We start from the raw sequence: 18,625 nt of genomic DNA on the forward strand, positions 1-18,625 counted from the left end.
GGAGTCCTGACTGCCCGCTCTAACCACTACACCCCACTCCCCTCTCAGCGCTGGAGATAGACACAAGGCAACTGGAGCCTACGTTCTCCCTTCTCTATTAGCCGCCCTCCCATTCCCAGGGCTGGGAACCAAACCCAGGCATCCCAGCAGCCGATCCCCTTTCAACGCCAAGGCCCCAATGCTGCCAACTCTGCCAATAGTTGGTGTTGTCCCAGCTGCCCGAGTCACGGGGATTACGAGTGAATCCCAGCTTTCAGTCTAATCAAAAAGCCCTCGTGGGCACAGACAAAAGCTTGAGCGTCTGCCCTGTAACGGGTCAGAACCCAGCGGGAACAAAACCCGCATCGATAGATTTAAAACATAATCATGATTTTTAAGACAATCTGGAGACTTTTTTTTTTTTTTTTTTTTTTGGTGGAAAAACTGTTCTCCCCATTTCCCAGCTGGAGAAATCCCCCGTGGCCCGGGCAGGGGAGTGAAGTGCGGGAACTTCCTCCATCACGGGCCATTTTTAAATCACGATGAGCTGCCGTTTCAACCAGCAATTCGCTCCCAGCCGTTCTCGGGCCCGGGTTACGCAGGAGGGGGCGAGATCACGGCTGACCATGGAAGCGAGGAAATTGGGCTACCACTGAAATGGAACAACCATCTGGGGAGGGGCTTTGTATGGGGGGGCAGGGGAGTCAGGATCCCGGAGGGAAGCAGGGTCTAGCAGTTAGCGCTGGGGGGGTCTGGGAGTCAGGACTCCTGGGTTCTATCCCCAGCTATGCCTCCATCTCTGTGGGCAAACTCACTTCTCTCTGTGCCTCAGTTTCTCCCCAGCTCTGATGGTGATAATCAACTAAAGGTCAGAACGGAACCAGGGCCCTGAAGCGCGTCTCCCAGAGGGTCTGGGGGTGTCTCACAGAGGGGTTCAGAAGCTACAAGGTGCCTCAGGAGATCTAGCCCCATTGGGGTGAGCATGGAGGGTCCTGGGTGCAAATCCCTTGTCAGAATCTGGGGAGTTGGGCTGGCATATCTCCCAGCCCCCCTGCTGGGGAGAGAACCCAGGAGTCCTGCCTCCCCCCCCCCCCCCCCCGCTCTAACCACTAGACCCCACTCCCCGCCCAGAGCTGGAGAGAAAACCCAGGAGTCCTGGCCCCCAGCCTCTCCTCCCTCGCCCCTCTCTGCAGCGAAGGAAGCCATCCGTGGCATGATAATCCTCCATTGTGCGCCGGGAGGGGAGGTGAAGAAGGAGCTAAACGCCCCCTCCCTTTCCCCCCAAGCGGAGACAAACCCGGCTCACACAATGCTGGCCCCGGGCCCTCCGGACAATGGGGCATTGAGCGCCCAGGCGACGGGAGGCACCGGGCTGCCAGCCACAGAGCTCAGCTATTCTCTCTCACATCCGCCCCCCACGCCGCGCCGCCCCACGGCAGGGGAACTCTGGGCGCTGGGAGACAATCGGGGGAGAAAGAAACGTGTGTGCGGCTGTGCTGGCGTCTCAGTGATGGGGGGGGGTCATCTCAGGGCACCGTTCCTGGATCCGAGCGGGGTTTGGGGGCCGTGGGGAGGGCTGGGAGCCAGGGTCTGGGATGGCAGTAGTGTCTAGTGGTGACAGCAGGGAGGGGCGAGGGAGTCAGGACTCCTGGGTTCTAGCCCTTACGCTGAGGCCTAGGATTGTCCGGTGGGACTCCACCCCCTCCCCCAGTCAGCTCTCCCCAGCTGCACCCAGGGTTAAAGGCGCTATTGGCACTTTGTGTTATGGTGGCACATAGAAACCGCACCCGAGATCAGGGCCCCCCCCCCGGGTCCCCCCACAGGCCGGGGGCTGCGCAGACACACTCCCTGCCCCCAGGAGGTTGCACTCTCACTAGCCGGAGGAAGGGTGAACTCCTCCTGTTGGGCTGAAGGGGGAACCTGAGAATTTGGGGCAGATTCTCAGAGCTCCGACGCCCGCCACGCGTGCGGGGATAACCCGATGCCAACCGGGCACAAAGCATCTGCAGCAAAACTGGGACTTGAACCCAGAACTCCTGCATCCCAGCCCAGCGGCTTAACCGCTAGGCCCTTCTGCCTTTCGGATGAGCTGCTCTGAAACAGTCACGTGATCCGGTGCCCTGTTACACACCCGCCCGCTGGAATGCCCCAGCCCCACTGTGCCCAGAGGCACCGCCACGGGACCGCTCCCAACCCCACCGCTGCCGCCTTCTACCTCTGCAGCACTTCAGCGGCCCTGGAAACTGGCATCCCAGTGTGCTGCCTCCCCCCGCAACCCCCCGCATCTCCTGGGATCTTCAACTCCCAGGCTCCAAGTATTTCAGTGCCGATGCTTGCGAGATGACTCCTTGATTCCCCCAAAGTTTTTCTCTCTCCCAGTGCCAGGCTGTGCCGCCCTCAGGCGATGGGCAGAGTTCTTTAGGACCAGAGTGATCCGCCAACCTGACATCCAGAGGGTCCCACCTCCGCTCCCAGCCCATATCTGGTGGGCGAGCTCGTTAGACAGTGCAGGACCAGCTGGGGGGCTTCTCTGGCCCACGCACTGCAGGAGGTCGGACTAAACACTCAGAGCGGTCCCTTCTGGCTGTAACTCCCGGGGAACTCAGCATCTCTTTTAGCAAGTTGGGATTTAAAGACCTCAAGTGAAGCAGAACCAGCCCCGTCCCACAGGTCTGCTGCTCCAGGTTCATGCCCCGCACTGGCCCTGTTATTCCCAGCCTGAATCTGTCTGTCAATCTGGCCGTCTCATCCACCCCACGCCAGCGTTTATTTCATCGAGTCGTCGATTTCAACACCAGAAGGACTCATCCAACCATCTCCTCTGGCCTCCCGCCTATCACCAGCCCGAGAATTCACCCTCTTACCCCTGTGCTGAACCCAGCCACTTCTGTTCGAATGCAACATCTTCCAGACAGGTAGCCAGCCGGGACCAGAAGCGGAAGCCACCAAGCAAAGCCACCGCTCTGTGGGGACGGGGAGTTTGTCCCAATGGCTAATCACGCGTTCTTTAAGACCTTGTCTTCACTAGAAAGGTTTTGCCGGGCTAGCATGACCGGCAAACAGGTGGAGACCCAGCTTACCCCACCTAAAGCGTGCGTTTGTCGGTAGAGCTGATACCTGTTCCCTGAAGGCTTTTTTAGCCACACAATTGTGTCTACACTACGGCCTGAGCCGGCAGGGTTCTGTCCATTACAGTTTTTCCACACGCCTACTCAAAATAGCTACACCAGCAACACTTTCAAAAGCCTCCGTTTTTCACTTCCAGGCCTTTCCCCCAACCCTTGGAGGACTGGTTGCTTGGATGATGAAAGGTCTAGAAAATGTGACCTATGAGGGAAGATGGAAAACACTGGGTTTGTTTTGTTGGAAGAAGAAAAGATGGAGGGGGACATGAGCCCAGTTTTCAAGGACATAAATGGTTGTTACAAGGAGGAGGGAGAAAAATTATTCTCATTAACCTCTGAGAATGGGACAAAAAGCCATGGGCTTAAATCGCAGCAAGGGCGGTTTAGGTTGGACATTAGGAAAAACTTTCTAACCGTCAGGGTAGTTAAGCCCTGGAACAAATTGCCTAGGGCGGTTGTGAAATCTCCATCATTGGAGATTTTTAAAAGCAGGTTAGACAAACAGCTGTCAGGGATGGTCTAGATAATACTTAGTCCTGCCTTGAGTGCAGGGGACCGGACTAGACGACCTCTCGAGGTCCCTTCCAGTCCTACACTTCTATGATCCTATGATTTTTGTGGTTCTTTTCTGGACCCTCCCTGGATTTTCCTGCAGCATTTTTAAAATGCACACAACAGCACTAACCAGATTTAATATCCTTGTAGGGTAGCAGGGCAGGGGGTGGAGGAATACCAAAGCCCACCACAGTAGCATTTAACTTCAAAAAGGGGAACTACACAAAAATGAGGAGTCTAGTTAAGTGGAAATTAAAAGGAACAGTCACAAGAGTGAAATGCCTGCAAACTGCATGGAAACTTTTTAAAAACACCATAACAGAGGCTCAAACTATATATAGATATATATACCCATAATTAAAAAAAAAAACAGTAAAAGGATCAAAACACACCACCATGGCTAAACAACAGAGTAAAAGAAGCAATCAGAGACAAAAAGGCGTCCTTTAAAAATAGGAAGTCAGGAAAATAGAAAGGAGCATAAACTCTGGCAAGTCAAGTGTAAAAGTTTAACTCGGCAGGGCCAAAAAAGTATTTGAAGAGCAACTAGCAAAAGACACAAAAACTAACAGCCAAGAAATATTTTTTCAGTACATCAGACGCAGGAAGCCTGGCAAAGAATTAGTGGGGCAACGGGACGACCGAGATGCTAAGGGAGCAGTCAAGGAAGACAAGGCCATTGTGGAGATGCTAACTGAATTCTGTGCATCGGTCTTCACAGCCGAGGATGTGAGGGTGATTCAAGGCTTTTTAGGTGACAGATCTGATGAACTGGCCCCGATCGAGGTGTCAGCAGAGGAGGTTTTGGAACAAACTGATAAATTCACCAGTACTAAGTCACCATGATCAGATGGTATCACCCTGGAGCTCTGAAGGAATTTGAATATGAAATAGCAGAGCTACTAACTGTGGTCTGTAACCTATCGCTTAACTCAGCCTTGGTACCAGGTGACTGGAGGATAGCTAATGTGACAGCAACTTTTAAAACAGGCTGCAGTAGCAAACGTGGTAAGCACAGGCCAGTACGTCTAACTTCACTACCAGGCAAACTGGGTTAAACAATAATAAAGGGCAGAATTATCAGACACACAGACAAACACACACAATACGTTGGTGGAGGGTCAGCATGGTTTTTGCAAAGGGAAATCACGCCTCACCAGTCTACTAAGTTCAGCAAGCGTGTGGACAAAGGTGACCCAGTGCAGATAGTGTACTTGGCTTTCAGAAAGCCTTTGACAAGGTCCCTCACCAAAGACTCTTAAGCAAAATAAGCAGCCATGGGGTAAGAGGGAAGGTCCTCCTGTGGATCAGTGACTGGTTAAAAGACAGGAAACAAAGGGTAGGAATAAATGTTCAGTTTTCAGAATGGAGAGAGGTAAATAGTTGGGTCACCCAAGGATCTTTACTGGGACCAGTGATGTTCAACGTATTCAGAAATGAGCTGGAGAAAGGGGTAAACAGTCAGGTGGCAAAGTGTGAAGCTGATACAAAATGACTCAAGATTGTTAAATCCAGAGCTGACTGCGAAGCGTTACAAAGGGATCCCACAAAACTGGGAGACGGGGCAACAAAATGTCAAATGAAATTCAACGTTGATAAATGCAATGTACTGCACATTGGAAAACAGAATCCCAACTCTACGTATAAAATGATGGGGTCTGAACTAGCTGTTACCCCTCAAGGAAGATCTGGGAGCCATTGTGGCTAATTCACTGAAAACAGCCACTCAATGTGCAGCAGCAGACAAAAAAGCAAACAATACCAGGAACCATTCGGAAAGGGACAGATAATAAGACAGAAAATATCACTATGCCTCGCTATAAATCCACCGTACGCCCACGCTTTGAATGCTGTGTGCCGTTCTGGTCACCCCATCTCAAAAAAAAAGATACGTTCGAATTGGAAAAAATACAGAGAAGCGAAATGAAAATGATGAAGGGGCTGGAACAGCTTCCATCTGAGGAGAGCGTAACAAGACGGGGACTGTTCATCTTAGAAAAGAGACGATAAAGGGGGTATGATGGAGGTCTATAAAATTGTGACTGGTGGGGAGAAAGCAACTAGGGAGGTGTTACTGCCCCTTTTGTGTAACACAAGAAACAGGGGTCACCCAGTGAAATTACTACGCAGCAGGTTTAAAACAAACAAAAGGAGGTACTTCACACAATGCACCGTCAACCTGTGGAACTCCTTGCCGGGGGATGTTGTGAAGGCCAAAAGGATAACAGGGTTCAAAAAAGAATGAGATAAGTTCATGGAGGGTGGGTCCATCAGTGGCTACTAGCCAAGAAGAGCAGGGTTGCAGCCCCATGCTCTGGGTATCCCTAAACCGGATGACAGGGACTGGAGCACTTGCTAATTGCCCTGCTCTGTTCACTCCCTCTGAAGCACCTGGCACCAGCCACTGTGGGACGACAGGATCCTGGGCTAGATGGATCATTGCTCTGACCCAGCCTGGCCGCTTTTATGTTCTTTAACTGGACACGGTATTTCAGTATCGGTCTCACCAATGCTTCATATAGATGGAAATTCATCCTCCCCCTTCCCGTTTCTACGTGGTTCTTGACTGCAGAGCCCCCGGCGCACTGTTGGATTCATTCATCGTCATATCAGCTCGTCCTCAACAATTACCTCCACACCAGCCCTAGCTTCCGAGACCGTGATGCTTTGTACCATAGACGGGAAGCACCCTGGAGGGGCTAGATTTCCCAAACAGCGCAGCATGCAGGGAGTTCTTTGGCCCCAGCTACTCGGAAATCTGGCTCCAAGACCCGTCCGCACCAAAAAGGGCAGCCGTGTCCCATGCCCAGTTCACCCTGCCAACAGCCCTCTGCTTCCATCTGGCCGCAGGGCTGCCCCCTCGCAGGAGCTCAGCAGAACACCCCAAGAGTCGCAGCATTTTTGGGGACCCTCGGCTTCCGATTAAAACCAAAATCCAATGTCAGTTTCTAGCCCTCCTGGACAAAGGCCAGAAAATGTGACCTCCCCTGGGCTGTGTAAAAACTCTTCCTTTGGTTGGCTTTACTACAGTGACAATCGACGTGGGGAAACTGAGGAAGAGAAAGAGGAACGGACTCCCACAAAATCATATAGGCCAGTGGGGAACCCAGGAGTCCTGACTTCCAGTTCCCTCCCCACTTCTTATACTCCCTTCCCCACCTGTGGGAATAGAACCCATGTCCTGACGTTTGGGTCCCCAGTCCGCTCCCAGAGCCGGGGACAGAACCTAGGAGTCCTGACTCCCAGCCACATCCTGCTCTAACCCACAAAACCCCACCCCCTCCTCTAAGCACTGGACCGTGCTTTTGTTTCAACACAGAATGTCAAGCCGTTTCAACAAGCCAGGTACTAGCCCAACTCTTGTCCCAAATAAAAGCGCTCTAGCCGCTCAAGAAGAGCCGTCTCCAAATTGATTAACCACAGGTGCCGATTAGACCATCCGGTGCAACAGTGTATCACCCTTCTGCCTGCATTCAGGACACTCATCGCCAAAGGGTGCAGAGCTAGCACCCTGCATCCTCATTAACCCAGCGGGCACAGATAATATTAACCCTGGCGCTGCTGGAATCTGCTTTGCCTCCCTGAGAATTCTAACATCCCCAAAGCCACTTAGACTCCTGCTTTCTCGCCCAGCCGGACAGATTGTTCTGCTCACACCCCATAATATCTCCCCAGAGAGTGCACCATGCCCGAGGCAAACCAAGCACAGAGGTATCAACCGCTATAATGATACCAAGCTGGTCCATAGCACCTTCCAGCCACAGATCTCAAAGCACTTCGCCAGGCGCTGCATAGACACACAGGAGGAGACAGCCCCTGCCTGGCTGAGTGGACACATTGTGTGGGGAGGGGCTACAATTTGATCTTGATGTTCCCCACCCCCTAAGACTCCCCATCACACACACAGAGCCCAGCGCTGACCCTGGGACATCACAGGAAACCCCCCAGACAGCGCAAAGCCTGGCTTGCAGGTGGAAAAGCCCCCGGGCGTGGTAGGGGAGGGGTTAGAGATGGGGAGAGGAGCTGGGGGTCAGTCTGATTCTACTGTCCGGGTGTTTACCAGGGGGCAAATGTTTGAGTCATCTGCTCCCCCGCCCCCACCCCGGTAGCTCTGGGGCTGCATTTCCAAGATGCCCAGCAATTCGCTGCCCAGCCATCCTGTACCATAACAGCTGGAGCCCAGCATGTGCCCTATGCGGTGATGTCTGCCTGAGTCTGCAGAGAGCCTGAAACAATAGCTCGGAGAGGTGTGAACTTTCTTAGCTCGGGAACCTTTTGAGGCAAGGGCTGTCTTTTGGGCTGTGTTTGTCCAGCCCCTGACACAGTGGAGCTACCTGATGTTGTGCATGTGTGTTTACACAATAACGCTCTCCTTCCACACAACTCTGCTCCCTTGGCTAGAACAGAGCCACACAGCTGTGACCGGGGCGCTTCCCAGCCGCTGAGTCAACTCTCAGTCATTCCTGGAGCCAAACGCCTCTGATACAGGAGACTCCCTCTGTAGCTAGCAGTACAGGGGCTAGGATACATGCTGAGCTGCTTGGACTCTATGCAGGAGAGGGGAAACTCTCTCTCTCTCACACACATACACATTAGGCTGTCCATTCCTCTACATTTTCTAACCAACCCAGGTTTTAGAGGAGTCCTGTTACCGTTAAATCAAGGCCTGGGGGCGGAGATTTCCCAAGTAATTTCCATTTCTCCAGTAGCTGTAAAACTAAAGCTGTGCATCAATTCCCTAACAAGACGGACTCCCTGCTCTCCTGCGCTCTAACCACTAGACCCCATTGCCCTCCCAGAGCCGGGAATAAAACCCAGAAGTCCAGACTCCCAGCCCACCCTGCTCTAACCACTAGACATTACTCCCCACTCCAATGCTGGGGATAGAACCCAGGAGTCCGGGCTCTCAGAATGTGACAGGCAGGGCCTGGTTCCCTGCAGCCAAGGTGCTGAGGAAGGTTCAGGATACAGGCCCAGTGTCTGCCCACCCCAAGCCAGGGGGCCAATTCATCAGCCCCACACCCTGCCACTAGGGGATGCTGTGCGGGGTCCAGTGAGTGGGCAGAGGTGGGGGCTGGGAGTCAGGACTCCTGGGTTCTGTTCGCGGCTCTGGTCGGTGCATGTTCGCCAGGCTGGGGGAGAGGAGCAGGCATCTCTTGCTGCCGCAGCTGGTCCTCCCCGGCACCGTAGCCTGGGGTGGGACGGCAAATCCCGCGGCTGTGGGTCCCCCTGGGCGACATGACGAAGGGCTGGGAGCTGCGCGGGATGCACCCGCCGTGGGGCTTGTTTACAGCTCAGGAGCTGCCAGCGAGGAACTGCCCTGAGCTCAGGGACTCAGCACCACAGTCCTCCCAGAGCAGGGCAGAGAACCCAGCCGCCCTGGCTCCCAGCCCCCCTGCTCTAACCACTGGACACCACTCCCCTCCCAGAGCTGGGGCTAGAACCCAGGAGTCCTGCTCCAAGCCTGGGCCCCTGCAGCTCTGGGAGCAGCCCAGGGTTAGGGTTAGGGTTTCCATCAGCCTTGGGGCAGAGTCTCCCTCCGACCGCACCCAGCCCCGGCTGCTGCGTGGGCCATTGCAGGGGGGGGATTGTCAGGGAATCTGCCCCCCCCCCCAACCTCAGCTGCATCCCGGGAGAGTCGGGTGCCGACAGAGCCCTCACGCGGGGTCCCAGCCCTGGGGGAAGGGCACCAGGACTTGCTTGATGCCCAGCTGGAGCTGGGTGCGAATCGCTCCCCATGAGGGGGTCTGGCACCACGATGCCAGGTGAGCCCGCTGGCCCCGGGGCACTGCACAGCTGCTGGGGGGTGGGCACAGCGTTTGCAGCCCAGACCCCCCACCCTGGAGCAGATTAGGGTGCAAGGCCCTGGGGCGGGCGGAGCAGGGAGGGCACTGCCAGCCAAGCCCATGGAGGGGGAGGGGAGAGGGCAAGAAAAGACACCTGCACCATCGGGTGGGGGAGGGGGTGGCACACCAGCAAGGGCTGCTGGCAGGAAGCTGGGCCCAGTGGTTACAGCGCTGCCCTGGGACCCCTAGGCTCAGTTCTCTGCCCTGAGGCGCCTGACTTCCACTGCGTGCAATGGAAAAGCCTTAGCCACTCCATGCCTCAGTTTCCCCCTCTGTACAATGGGGATAACAGCCCTACCCTGCCTCACAGGGGGGCGAGTGAGGATAAAGATGGGGAGGTGCCCAGATACTATGGTGGGGAGGGGTCAGATACAACCGGAGGTGCTTATCTACCCTCCCGCACAGACACACACACACACACACACGCACAACATTGTATGTATTTACCCTCACACTCCCCATGAGGTAGGGCACGGCTATTATCCCCCGTGTACAGGTGGGAAACTGAGGCGCGGAGTACCCAGGAGTCCTGCCTCCCTGTTCTAGCCCACTAGACCCCACCCCCCTCCAGAGCTGGGGTGAGAACCCAGGAGTCCTGGACCCTTCACTAGCAGGAACCTACACGCTAGCCCCGCCCTGGGCTCCCCCCAGCTCTGCCGGTGCCCCTCACTCCCGCCCCACAGCCCCTGCTCTTGCAGCTCCACGTCCTGCGGCTGCTACTCACTACACTGAGCTCTGTGGGTCCAGAGGGGGCCTTGGGGGGCTGGGGCAGGGGGGCAGATCCAGCTGGGCACTGAGGACCCTGAGTGGGGATAGAAACAGCCCCACAAGGGACCACAGAGCCCTGAGCCTGGGGAGTGGGGGGGGGGGCTGGCACCAGGCAACACCAGGCCAGCTGGGCATGGAGGGGGCAGGGCAGCCCAGCGGGCACAGATCACCCCCCTCCCCCCCAGGAAAGGGATAAAGGAGCAAAGAACAAAGGGAGACAATCAGCCGGGAGCATCGGACAATAACATCCCCCCCAGGGCCCGGAGCTGCAGCTGGGGATAGAACCCAGGAGTCCTGACTGCCCCCCTCCCCCGCCAGACACCACTCCCCTCCCGGCACCATGGGCCCTGGGAACAGGGCCCTGCAGGGAACTGGCCAGGGCCTGAAATGGGGCGGGGCTGAGGAAGGCCAGGAGACTAGCAGGATGCTGGGAGGGGGGGAGGGGTGTCAGCCAGGACTCCTGGGTCCCAGGAGAGTGGCAGGGGCTCGCCACAAGGCCTGTGCTGCATGAGACCCCCCCTCACCCCAAGGATGCTCCGTCACCGTAACCCAGCCTCTCCTCCTGGGCAGGGGGTGCAGGGCCTCACACCGCTGCCCCACAGAGCGAGGGGGTGGGGGGCGCCCAGCTCATCACTGGAGGGCTGCCCCCAGATTCCCGTCATCTCCCCAGGGGGCCAGGAGGGGGAGGCCTGACTGGGGGGGTGCGTTTTTCTGAGGGCCCATAAGGCAGCCCTAGGACTGGAGGGGAAGGAGAGAAAATGGGGGGGATCCAGGATGGAGCTGCCCCTCGGGGGGGGTGCACTGCTCCACGTGTCGTCCCCCCCCCAGAAAATAGCCCCGCCCCCTCTGTGATTGCATCACCCCGGCCCCCTCCCACTTCCATCCCCTCCGCACAAAGCCCCTGGCCCATCCCCCGTGGGGATCAGCCCTGCACCCTGTGTGGGGCGGGGGACCCAGCCGGTGATGTGGGGGCTCCCTGCACCAAAGGCCCCCCCCCGGCTGGCTCTGGGTCTTCTCCTGCTGCCCCCTTTGCTTCACACACCTTTGTCAGCTCGCCAAACTGCTCTCCCCCCTGTTGGGGGGGAGGGGAGAGGGGGCTCCCCTCCCCCACCACCGAACCACCTGCCCTGTGACTTTAAGAAACACAAGCTCAGCTGCTGCACCCCCCCCCACACACACACACCCCCCCTCTCTGCTGCATTGCTGCCCCCCAGCCCCATTCCCTGCAGCCCCTCCCCAAAAAGCCATGCTAAGGGGCACAGAAACCAGCCACTTCCATCAGGGGCTCGCCGGAGTACCCACCCCCCACTCTGCACCCCCTCTTTCTCCTCCCCCATGGCATATTCCGTTGGAGACTCCCCAAATTCCTCCACCCCCCCCCAGTCCAACCCTCCCTTCGGGGGACCAGATTTCCCGATTTTACAGGGACACTCCTGATTTTCGGGGCTTTGTCTTAGATCGACGCCTATCACCCCCCAGCCCGGCTCTTCACACTTGCTCTCTGCTACCCTCCTCCCTTTCCAGCCCCCCTTCTCTGCACACCCCCCCCCCATTCTTAGATCCTTCCAGAAAGAGTGTCGTAAAGGACAACAAATAACCCGGCACGAAGGCGCGGCTGAACCTCGGCAAGGTCAAAATGGCTTTTGTCGCCGGAGAAAAGTGTCTCTCCGGTGGGGGAGGGGATGGTGAAACCGACCTTGAATCCGAAATGGGGGGGGGAGAGATGGGGGGAGGGCGGTTTAAGATGATCTGAAGGCCGGCCAGAAAGAGGGAGCAGTGGGGGGGGGGGGAATGAAATGATCTTCAAACACAAGAGGGCGGGGTGGTTGGGAGGCCTGCGCAGCACGGAACGGCCAGGATTTGCACACCTGGGGTGTGTGTGTGGGTGTGTGTGTGGGTGGGTGTGTTGGCCTGTTGGATATTGTCCGCCCTGGATGGTTTAGACACGACAAATCCTGCATCTTGGCCCGGTTCACCGCTGCGGCCCCTTCGAACCCTGCGGGCCTGTACATCCTGCGAAGCCGGGGCGGGGCAGTGGAGCATATGAAAAATCGGGAGGGGGGGGGGCAAACCAAGGTCTGGATGGGGGCAACCGCCCCCTCTGCCCCCTAGCGAGTGAGGCGCCCGGGGGGGGGGGGGGAGGGAAGAGGCTGAAGATGGCGAAGGGGGTGGAGGTGGGTTGTTCGCAGCATTGCCGGGTCTGCAGACACACGAGCACGGTGTGCGCCCGCGGGTGTGTGTGTCCCGGGGGGGGGGGTTAACATCTAGCTGCAATTCACTGGGGGGGGGGCGGTTCAGATGCTCTTAAAGGAGAGCCAGGGCTGAGCAGGGCGACCCCGCAGCCAGTGTGCGGGAGGCTGGGTGCTCCGCTGGGCGTCAATGAGCTGGGAGGGGAGAGGCCGGCTTTGAACCACAGGATTTGCACATGCACAACCTGGAGTGTGTGTGTGTGGGGGGGGGGGGCGCTTCTCCATGCCCGAGCCCCCATCCCCCCAAAGCCAGCCCCTGTCAGTTCCTATTGTTCAGAGCCGGGCTGGCTTCCCTCCTCCTGTAGCCTGATGGCACGGGGGGGTTGGGGGGGGCAGCTGCTGTCTCAGCAGCGAGGCAGAGCTGGGCTTGGCGACGGAGCGGGAGCGGGGCTGGAGTCACGCACAGAAATGCGCCGCGCTCTGATGGATTGTGTGTGTGTCCCTGCGTGTCTCTGCAGCGCCTCGCACAGCCGGGCCCTGCTCTGGGGCGGGGGGGATCTGGGCAGCGCCGGGCACAAGGGGTGCCGGGGTCTTGATTTTGGAGGAGTCTCAAGCCTTCGCGTAACACAAATAATGGTGCAGACGCGCCGTGACCGCCCGGTATCGAGACACACACACACACACACACACCGAGGATAACGTGAGTGTCTTACACACCCCTCGACACAGAGCTCTGCCTTTCCACGCGCACACACACACACACACACACACACACACGGTGTGTTACATAAACACGCAGCCCGCTAGCCAGCCCTACAGAGGCCCCCGCAGCACCCCCGGTTCTGTCTCCCTTCCGAGCTGGGAAATGCGCCCCCCCCCCCCCCAGCTGCGCACCCCGGGCGTGCCCCGGAGCTTCTTGCACTTGACACACGCACACGCGCGGAGAGCAGGAGCCATCCTTGCACACGCACCCGGAGCAGGGGGGGCCAGGCTCCCCGGCTCCCTCGCTAGCCCCCCGCTGCCCCCCCCCCCGCTAGGTAGCTGCTGCTCTGCAGAGCTATGGGGCCACCCCACCCCACCCCACCCCCCATCCTCGGGGGGTGGTTCTGGCGGGGGGGGGGATCTTTTGCACGCGCGTCGCACCCCCAACTCCCAGCTGCGAGCTGCAGCCGACCCAGATGCAGCGCGGGGGGGGGTTATTACCATACACCCCCGAATAGACACGCACCCCCATCTCAGCCAAGCCCTCCCCACCCCACCCCAAATACCTACGGTGACCATTCTTCCAGCGCCGCGGGCTGTTGCTGCAGGGGGGGGGCTGCGTTCTCCACCCGGCGGCCCGCTCCCCCCAGCCCGCCGCCCCGGATGGGGTCGGATCAGCGCCGAGGGGTGGGGGGGGGGCGGATCCGATTCGCCTTGCGGAGCGATTGAAAAACCAAATCCTGGTCGAAGATCGGGGCTGCCGAGCGGACTGGGGCGGGGGGGGGGGGGGGGGCGGGATCGGGAGCAGGGGGAGCTGAGCAGTGGGGGGGGGGGGAGACTGGGCGATGTGTGTGGGGGGGGCTCTTGTTCTCGGCCTCTCTCGGAAGAAAGGAAGGGGGAGGGGAGATCGGCTGAGGATGGGAAGGGGGGGGAGGAGGAAGGAACGAAAAACGGGGAAGGCGAAGTGAAAACCTAAAACAAAGCGAAGGAAAAAGGGAGGAAAACCTTGCGCAGGAGGCGAGGAGGGGACGAAAAGGGGGGGGGGGGAATAAAGGACAAACGAAAAAGGAGGAAAGGAAAAAATGAAAAGAACGAGAAAAGAAAAGGGAGGGAGAAGCCGCTGCGGCAGCCGGCGAGCGCTGGTCCTTTAAATGTCCTTGCTTATTTAAACCCGGGGGTTTTCACCCCAGGGGGAGGGGCGGGGTTTTTTCGGGGGGGGGGAAGTCGGGTCTTTTCTCCTCCCTCCCCAATATGCAAAAAAGAAAAGCGTCCCTGCAGCACCTTCACCCCCGCGATGGCTGGATCTGGCTGACCCGCGCCCCCCCCCCCGTGCGCCCCCCGGTCTCTCCCCCCCCCCCCCCCAGCGACGGGACCCGGCTCATTGGCTGGGACCAGCGGCAGCGAGTTCTCGCTTGGTTAACACCCCTCCCCGCGGATAGCACACGCCCCCCCGCAGGGGTAGCACACACAGCCCCCCCCCCCGCGGATAGCACACACCCCCCCTCAGGGGTAGCACACACAGCCCCCCCCCCGCGGATAGCACACGCCCCCCCTCAGGGGTAGCACACACAGCCCCCCCCCCCCCCCGCGGATACACACACCCCCACATACAGAGAGTAACCCCTATGGATAGCACACCCAGCCCCGCCCCCCATGGCACACACAGCCCCCCCAATAGCACACGCCCCCCCCCCCCATGGCGCACACAGCCCCTCCCCAACCGCGCACGCGCCTCCCCCGTATTGCACACACGGCTTCTCCCCATCTCACACTCCAACCACCCCCCCCCCGCATTACACACGTGACCCCCCCCAAGGATCACACACGCAGACGCCCCTGGACTGCCCCACACCCCAGCCTCCTCTCCCGCCCCCCGTTTCCCCATCCCCCTGTCCCTCCCCTCCCCGCTGACACCCTGTTCCGTTACCAGCCCCCAAACTGCACAGAAACCTGGGGGTGGGGGACCCCTTAGCTCCGGGAAGCGGGGGGGGGGGAGGGTGGGTGTGTCAGATAGGAGAGAGAGAGAAATCAGGAGATAAATATAGAGAGATATAAATAGGAAAGATGGATAGATATAGCTGTGGAAAGGGCTCCGATTAGACAGAGATGGGGTATGGGGCTAGACAGACAGACAGACAGACTGTGTGATGGAGCCAGGCCTGCAGAGAATCTCTCTCTCTCTCTTTCATATCATGCCATGGAGTCTCTGGGGTGGGGGGGTTACCGGGTGGGGGGCTGAGACCTGAGTTAAGGGGCAGATCTACCACGCCAGCGAGGTTCACCCCATTGCCGCCAGGCCAGGAAACTGGGGCACCAAGAGGGATATGCCCAAAGGTCACCCGGTGGCAGAGCTGGGGTGAGAACCCAGGAGTCCTGTTGGCCAGCCCCTCTGCTCGACCCACTAGGCCCCACGTCTCTCCCATAGCCAGGCACAGGACCCAGGAGTCCTGGTTTCCCAGCCTCTGCTCAGAACCGCTGTCTCTCTGGTTTTCACTTTAGCTCACTGTCTCCCCTTTGCCCCCCATGCCCCCCAGCATCGCCAGTTCCTGACCTGCTGACACACTGCTCAGACCATTGCTCTTAGCCCAGTGGCCCCAGAGAGAGTGGGGCCCCTCGTGCTGGGTGCTGCATGGACTCCAAGTGAGGGACAATGCAGGCTGGAGGGGCCCAATGGAGAGGGATGGACTTAGGCTGCCTTGGAGCGATGCTGCCCCATCTGTCTGGCCCCACAAGAAGGATGGATAAAAGACCAACTACTGCTGCCAGCAAAGGGAGATCCTTTCTAGGTTAAGTAGCAGAGCCCTGTGGCTGAGGGAGGAGCTGCAGGGGAGCCAGGGCATCCACCCGTGGCCATCCGAAGAGCCTGCAGGCCCTGAATGGCAGCACCAGCCAGGGATGGAATTAGAGCAGCTCAGCTGTGTGTCATAGTGCCTATACTGCTGGTGCCAAATAGAGAGTCTCCACTAGCTCAGGCAGTGGGGACAGAGGCGGGGCAGGGTCTGGGGTTTCCATAGGGCACAGAACACAGCATGGGAATGGGAGACTGTCACTGTGTCGTTATCTCTAGGGGTCAATTGAAGGAAGGGGACTGACAAGGTCGACCCTGCAGACCGGATCCTCTAAACAACCCGTACCCAATTCCCTGCTCCCCTAGGTCTGGAATGGAGGTGGTAGCCCCCTAGAAAGGAAAGGCCCCACACTGAATTGCTTGAGCCAGCCAGTCCCCTCTCTCTGGGGCTGGATCAGAGCCAGGACTCCTGGGTTCCCCAGCTCTGGGAGGGGAATGGGGTCTAGTGGTTAGAGCAGGGCTGGGAGCCAGGTCTCCTGGGTTCTATTCTTGGCTCTGCCACAGACGCCCTGTGTGACCTTGTCCAAGTCACTTCCTCCCAGTGCCTCCCCGTCTCTTCCCCATCTCCTGATCAGTTTCCCCATCTGCAGCAGGCGGCCAATGAGACATCCCGGCAGATGTTTGTGAGCTGCCCAGATATTCCAGGGATGGAGCCCAGGGCCAGAGAGCGCACCCTGCAGTGAGTCGCTTTGTCCCAGGCGCTAAGCACTAACCACACCTTGCCCACAATGAAAAGCCGCCCCAGCCTCAAGCCAGACTCAGCGGGTCACACTCGAGAAAGGGAGGCAAGCATTGTCCCCATTTCACAGCCGGGGAAGTTGAGGCACAGAGTGGGGAAGGGACATGCCCATGGCTCCCCACGGGGCTGGGGCAGAACCCGCGAGGCTGGGCTCCTGATCTCCCTCTGCTCTAAGCTTTAAAGAAAGTTCCTCCCCCCGAGGCAGGCAGAGAACCCAGGAGGGGGCCTGACTCCCAGCTCCAACCCACTAGGCCGCACTCCCCTCCGGGAGCCGCCCATGGAAAGAACCCAGGAGTTCGGATTCCCAGCCCCCACCCGCAGCCTCTGGCTACAGGCTGGGACCAGAACCCAGGCATCCTGCCTCTTAGAAACCAGGGGCTCCTCGCTCCAGAGGTCTCTAGACATTTCTATAAAGTTTTTTTTTGGGGGGGCAGCTGTGCCCCCGGCCCGGCCCAAGCCCCGATCTCCCAGCACCATCAGAGGGGTCGCCCGTGGGCCCCGAACCGGGCGCGTCCTTCCCTCTCGGGCCCCCGGCCTGGCCGCCCTGTCTCGCAAGCTCTGGGGTCCGGCAGAAGCAGCCCCGGAGAGGGAGACCAGCCCTCCTGGAGCCGGCTGGATCTCCGACCCGAGCACCGCGCCCCGGTGCGCCCCCACCCCGGCCTGTGAACACACACGCCCCCCGGACGCAGCCTCGGGGCGGGCGTGCGCCATGCGCTCCGGGCTGCGCCCCGGCTCCGATCCAGCCCCGTTGCCGGCGAAACCCACCAATTTGGGGGCAGGCGGCGGCGGCGGCGGCGGCGGCGGGCGGGGTGGGGAGGGGAGGCCGGGTGGGTGATCACCCAGGATGGGTCTCTGGGAGGCTGAGCCGGGGCCCGGTCCCCTTCTTACCTCGCCGGCGCCCAGCAGGTACCGCTCCGCGTCCTGGGGGCATCTGCTCATTTTGAAGAACGTCGCCATGTCTGAGGCGAGGCGTGAGAGAGGAGGAGGGAAAAAAAAAACCTGCCGTTAGTCCCCGGGGAGAGGAAGCCGGAGACGCGCCCGCATAGCTAGGTAACGGGCCGGGAGCCGCGGCCGGCGATGTACAGCCCCCCCGGCCCGCGCCTTGCCACCCGGGCAGATCCGGAAGCAGAAAAAGCACCAAAACCGACCGACCCCCCCCCCCCGCCGCCACCCCTGGACGCGCACCCGCGCCGCCTGCCCGGCGCTTCCTTCCCCCCGATGAAGGAGCCGGTGTTCGGATGCTGCCCGGCAAGGGGAAGGGCCGAGGGGGCGCAGGAGGGGAGCCGGCTGGGGGGGGGGGGGGAAGCTGCCCCACGGCACGTCGGCCGCCGCGGGGATCAAGGGAGGTGCTGTGGAGTCCTGCCACCTGTCCACGTTCTCAGGGGCAGTAGGGTCTAGTGGTTAGAGCGGAAGGAGCCGTTGGGGGGGGGAGGGGGTTGCGGGTCAGGACTCCTGGGTTCTGGGCCCAGCTGGGGTAAGGGGCGTGTGGCCTAGCTCCGTGGTTTTCAACCTTTCCCCATTTGCGAGCCTCAAATGGGGAGTGGGGGGGAAGGAGCCCTTTGGAGACCTTAGACGGCGTCTGGGGACCCTCGGGAGCAGAGGTTGAAACCCAGCCTAGTGGTTAGGGCCGCGCAGGGTTGCGGGGCGTGGCCGCTCTTTCTGCAGGGATCCCTCGCTGGGCGGTGAGCTGCGGCCACCCCGGGGGCTGCTGGTCCAAGGAGTCCTCAGCCAGCACTGAAATGCAGCCAGCTCTGGGGTGGGGCACAACGGCTGTTTCTCCCTCGGCTGGTGCTGAGCCGCCGCAGCTGTTTATCCAGGGCTCCCCAGGCGCTGAGCCGGGGCTGTCTCGTGTGTGTAACAGCCCAGGCCCGCTG

General features: G+C 59.5%; 1 protein-coding gene across 3 annotated transcripts in view; it reads right to left on the reverse strand.

Annotated features, from left to right (window-relative positions):
• Nucleotides 1-17,716, reverse strand: part of ELAVL3 (ELAV like RNA binding protein 3) — a 29,696-nt gene extending 11,980 nt beyond the window's left edge. The window contains exon 1 of one of the 3 annotated variants that reach the window (XM_067560363.1): nucleotides 17,640-17,716. In XM_067560363.1, coding sequence (XP_067416464.1) covers nucleotides 17,640-17,708 — 69 coding nt within the window. In that variant the 5' untranslated portion in view covers nucleotides 17,709-17,716. Of the gene's footprint in view, nucleotides 1-13,730; nucleotides 13,921-17,639 lie in introns of those variants that run through there. The other 2 variants (XM_067560364.1, XM_067560365.1) reach the window with 2 other exon arrangements.
• Between the last annotated feature and the right edge of the window lie 909 nt (nucleotides 17,717-18,625).

The sequence above is a fragment of the Emydura macquarii genome, unplaced genomic scaffold (assembly GCF_026122565.2).
Source record: "Emydura macquarii macquarii isolate MOO-44397 ecotype Brisbane River unplaced genomic scaffold, CSIRO-AGI_Emac_v2 contig_2292, whole genome shotgun sequence".
NCBI classification, from domain to species: Eukaryota; Metazoa; Chordata; order Testudines; family Chelidae; genus Emydura; species Emydura macquarii.